The sequence below is a fragment of the Ruditapes philippinarum genome, unplaced genomic scaffold (assembly GCF_026571515.1).
Source record: "Ruditapes philippinarum isolate M1 unplaced genomic scaffold, ASM2657151v2 ctg861_1_1_1_1, whole genome shotgun sequence".
Classification (NCBI taxonomy): Eukaryota; Metazoa; Mollusca; class Bivalvia; order Venerida; family Veneridae; genus Ruditapes; species Ruditapes philippinarum.
The window spans coordinates 192,491-197,815 of record NW_026854651.1 but is presented as its reverse complement, the minus strand read 5'-3'; the positions used below and the strand labels follow the sequence as shown (position 1 = coordinate 197,815).

Sequence of the window (5,325 nt, the reverse complement as noted above, 5' to 3'; positions counted from 1 at the left end):
TTCTCATAAACCACTAAGCCAATTTCATCCAAACTTCATAGGAATGTTCCTTTGGTGGTCACCTTTAAAAATTGTTCAAAGAATTTAATTCCATGCAGAACTCTGGTTACCATGGCAACCGAAAGAAAATACTTTAAATATCTTCTTTTAAAAAACCCAAAGAGCTAATCTTAAATATTTGGCATGAAACATCTTCTAGTGAGTGTCTACCAAGTTTGTTCAAATAAAAGCCCTGGAGTCAATTTTGGCCCCGTCCCAGGGGGTCATTGATTTTCCCTATATGCTTATAGTAAAAACTTTAAAAATCTTCTTTTAAAGAACCCAAAGAGCTAGAGCTAAGATATTTAGCATGAAACATCTTATATTGAGTGTCTACCAAGTTTGTTCAAATAAAAGCCCTGGGGTCAAAATTGGCCCCTCCCCAGGGGGTCATTGATTTCCCTATATGCATATAGTAAAAATTTAAAAATCTTCTTTGAAAACACCCAAATAGCTAGAGTTTAGATATTAAGCATGAAACATCTTCTAGTGAGTGTCTACAAAGTTTGTTCAAATAAAAGCCCTGGGATCAAAATTGGCCCTGCCCCGAGGGTCATTGCTTTTCCTTATATGTGTATGGCAAAAACTTAAAAATTTTCTTTGAAAAAACCCAAATAGCTAGAGTTTAGATATTAAGCATGAAACATCTTCTAGTAAGTGTCTACAAAGTTTGTTCAAATAAAAGCCCTGGGGTCAAAACTGGCCCCGCCCCAGAGGTGTCATTGTTTTTAATTATATGTGTATAGTAAAAACTTAAAAAATCTTCTTTTAAAAAAACCCAATGAGCTAGAGGTAAGATGTTTAACATGAAACATCTTCTTGTGGGTGTCTACCAAGTTTGTTCAAATAAAAGCCCTTGGGTTAAAATTGGCCCTGTCAGAGGTCATTGTTTTTCATTATATGTGTGTAGTAAAAACTTAACATCATGAAACATCTTCTAATCTTCTAATGGGTGTCTACCAATTTTGTTCAAATAAAAGCCCTGGGGTTTAAACTGGCCCCGCTCAGGGGCCTATATACAGGTGAGCGACTTCAGGGCCATCATGGCCCTCTTGTTTGCATTTTGCTTTTGTTTGTGTAAAAATTATACGTTTAGTCTGGTTTCAGATGTAATTCGTATGTTTTTAAAGCACGCTCTTCCAGATTAACGCTTATTTTTTATGAAAATTTCAAAAATGTATAATATTGTACAGGTATTAAAGAAAGCAATTTACACATTGCAAACGGAACTTAAAATTCACGTTAATTACCGAAAAAAGGTCAATAAATTTTAACGTTTATAATTGATAAAAATCCGTTGAAAGGCATGCGAATACTTGTAAAGCGTTAAAGTGTCATCAGAATTTGCAATGACATTGTCATTTGCAAAAAGAACTTGCATCACCGTTTGAGACATAGAAACTATGACGTGGAATAATTGTTATATAAAATAACTAATCTAAATAAATCTACATTAAAAGGAACGTCACTCAAATATTTGTTTAATTCATTTAATGTATACTTTACCTCTGGTTTAAATAAAGTAGTCCTTGCAATGATATTTTCTATTTTTGACACAACATAATTATCCAAAACTGTAGTTTGTCATTATTCTATCACTTACATCACACAGGTAAGTTTAACCGGCTTTCTGCTTTACCATGTGATAAGGGCCGTGTACAGAATCTTGCAATTACCACTACCGACATGAACAGGGTAAATTAAACCAAGAAATTGGCCGCTTTGGGCGTTGCTTAATAATTCTGTATTTTCTCTACTTTATAAATTGTTTAAAAAAATGAATGGGATTGTAGCTATTCATGCCTTCACGCCAAAATAGTGTTGATCTAAAACGTTTCAGTACAAAAACAATTACTTCAAGATAAAATGTATTTGTGTGATTACTTCAGCAAATTTACATACACGATCGACTCATTAGTAAAAATGAAACCTAAATAGCTTTTAAGCGAAAAATTTAAAAGTAGCCAACCGGGGGCAACTGCTTTTACATATGCGATCAGTACAGGACAAGACCATGGCTAACGTTTGACTCGTTTTGTCCAGAGTGGACATGGGCAAGGCCATTTAAGATATTTGGCGTGGTAAGGATAACAAAACTGTTTAGTCATGTGCTAGTTGTTACTATCAAAATAAATACTCTTTATAAAATTACTTGTCTAAAAAGTAGTTCTCTGAATACTGGTAGAATGTTTGTGCAAGGGGATGTATTGCAAAGCAAAATGTAAAACACTACAGCTAGGCTTAACAGTGATGATTCAATCGAGCATTTTGACGTTGTTGATTTATCAGACAAATCCCCACAGTCTTCTTAAGGTAACATTATGCCCATCCAAGTTTAAATGGTGGGTGTCCAAGTTAAAGTCAAAATAACTTTAGATTTTGCCTTGTATTCAATTGTATATTCTTATTAATTTGTTTATACAATAAACTACGTACGTGACTCATAGAAAATTCTAATAATATCCCTCAGAATACATCGTCACAAAGTGGGGCACTCTTATATTTCAGACAATTGTTATATTTTATCTTCAAAATTTTTAACATTTTTTTTTTCATTGAACAAATTGGTCTATGAACATTAGAATAGCTAATGTTTTAAATATATAGCCAATTAAGCACAACTCCTTAATGAAATCAATTGGCATAATGTGACTTTAATATGAAAAAAAGAACCTATTGTAAAAAAGCTTCTTTAATATAACCAACTTTATATCATTATAACATAAACGTGTATAAATTTGTATCGTTAATAGTCTTTATTGCAATATATAATACGATGATTTATTAATAAATAAAATCTTTTGTTAAAGATTTAAGACATTTTCTTCCTTCTTCTTATTTGTAACAATAAACTCACGTTTTTGGGATTGTACTCTGTTTTGTTTTTAAAACACTTCAACCCAATAAGCATAACAATAGAGTTAAACAAAACAATATTCGTTTTGGAAAGGCGCATAGTTATAGATGTCCTCAACTTCAAACAGAATCATGTTCTTTTTTGTGGCTGCAAAAATCTTCTTGTTGTGGATGATTGGAAGCACTTCGTCGTCTTCCGCAGAAAGTGGTTCTTGTTAAACAAAGAATGTGAATATAATGTATAGAAAAAGAGGAAATCACTTCGCATCAGAGAAAGAAAGTAGCATCGCTAATTGAAGGCCTTAAAGGTTTGTTATAATTTTATTTACTTGTTAATGTTGCATAGTCATTTAAATATTTTTGGTAATCCCTTTAGTTAATTACCGTTTCGTAATTCTTAATGTTATGATTTCAATGTATGTTATTGTCAATGTTACATTGTCATCCAAGTATGTTGGATATTCAACACTTTGGTTATATATTTGGTAAATTTCGTGATTCTTAATGGTATGATTTCAACGTTCCAGTTTATTTCATTTAATTTATATATTTTAATATTATTAACAATTATTTTTTCAAATACATTAACACTTGAATCATATATGTCTACTGATCATGAAGGCTTGTCTTGTTGTTAAGTCCTAGTTATCATACATATCCTATTATTAAGTGTTAGATTATCTAAATTTCGTAAAGATATCTCAAACCTAAAGGTGAAAGTTAACACCTTATTGGATGTTACTATCTCCTTAAAGGAGAAAAGCAGTATGTAGCATAAAGAAAGATCCGTAGAAAATTGCAAATTTGAAGCATATATATCGTGAACAATAAATTCATATCAATATTTTTTTTCCTTTGTCGCGTCACCAGTCTATCTAATTAGCATTAATATGTAATTAAAGTGGCATCACAACGTCTTTTGTTTTGCGTTACTTCGCCTCTTGTTTCGCGTAAATGCGCCTTTCTTTCGCATTATAGACGTAATAACGCCTTAAGTTAGCGTTATATCGCATTCGCGTTAAAATACTTCTGTTCGCGTAAGAGATGTATGGATCTATAAGCAGTCGCTCAATAGTATCATAAAAGGGAAACAGAATCTTAGAATGAATTTATAACTGGTTTAAAAACATTAAAGATTAAGCACTTTTGTTTAAATCAATGCCTTCCTCATTCATTTCTCTATATATTTTGTATATTATTTCAGATGCAAGAGACACTATCGCCCGGTTAAACAAAACTATTCAAAGAAACCAGAATTCAGGTGATGGCACTACATACGTAAGATGGGGGAGAGACACTGCGTATCAAGTTTACACTCGGTACGCAGCAGGGTCTAATTACGGGCATAGTGGAACAGCTTCCGACACTTTGTGCCTATCAAAGAATCCTATATACAACAAATATACTCCAGGTTTACAAGGAGGTATTATATACGGTGCTCAGTATGAGACAGGTCGTCCTAATTCAGCATGGAAACATCTTAAAGACCAAGACATTCTGTGTGCAGTGTGTAGAATAACAAGGAATAACGTGTTGATGGTGTCGGGACGAAATACCTGCCAAGAAAATTACCAACTGGAATACAAGGGCTACCTAATGTCACGCCATTACCAGCATTCAGCATCTCTATTTATCTGCATTGATAATGAGCCGGAAGTTCTACAAGGTGGTTCTTTCGATGATAATGGCAAATCTTTCTACTTTGTTGATGGCACTTGTGGATCACTTAAATGTCCGCCATAAAGAGAGGGTTTCGAGCTCACCTGTGCTGTTTGTTCATATTCACCTTATGCTAAGTCTACATATATCCAGCCATATAAGTAATTGTTAATGATTTCGAAGATATCAATCTATTCATATGCAATTTCAAATCATTTTAATAGACATCACTTCAGACGAGTACTGCATGTCTGCAATATAAAAGCGACCTCTAACGGTCAATCATTATTCGAACTTACATGCATGCTCGATACAATGTGTATATATGTATGTATGTATGTATGTATGTATGTATGTATGTATGTGTGTGTATGTATGTATGTATGTATGTATGTATGTATGTATGTATGTATGTATTTGCCAAATATATGAATTTTCAGTCAGGTAAGTCAGTGAACTGCAGTCAATATTGACCTAAATGTGCAATAACTTGAGACAATATGATAAGGAGGTAGCCATTAAATGAACTGTTGCTGCCAAACAATGGACCTGTCTTTCCAGACGTCATTCGTACTAGAGGCTCACGCACCCTAGTATACCATCCTTTGTAGGGTCACTACATTCGGCTTTAATCAGGACACGGCAACTAATCTCATACAGTATTAGCCGTGTCGCCTTAGAAGTAACCGCGTCTGTAGAGTTGTAGAGTTTTTAAGCTAACAAGAGCAAAACTAAAAGATTATGAAATCAGACAACGCAATTGTAAACATT

General features: G+C 33.3%; 1 protein-coding gene across 1 annotated transcript; it reads left to right on the top strand.

Moving 5' to 3' along the window:
* The first annotated feature begins 3,346 nt into the window (after nt 1-3,346).
* Nucleotides 3,347-4,638, top strand: LOC132740674 (uncharacterized). Its single transcript, XM_060728618.1, has 2 exons — nt 3,347-3,380; nt 4,100-4,638. Exons 1-2 carry the CDS (start codon nt 3,347-3,349, stop codon nt 4,636-4,638), a joined length of 573 nt encoding a protein of 190 aa, XP_060584601.1.
* Nucleotides 4,639-5,325: the final 687 nt, after the last annotated feature.

What these genes read in the sequence shown, in the direction of transcription:
- LOC132740674 (XM_060728618.1), top strand. Translation starts at nt 3,347, where the DNA reads ATGTTGGATATTCAACACTTTGGTTATATATTTG. An exon ending in ACACTTTGGTTATATATTTG is followed by an intron (nt 3,381 to 4,099) that starts GTAAATTTCGTG and finishes ATATTATTTCAG; the next exon opens with ATGCAAGAGACACTATCGCC.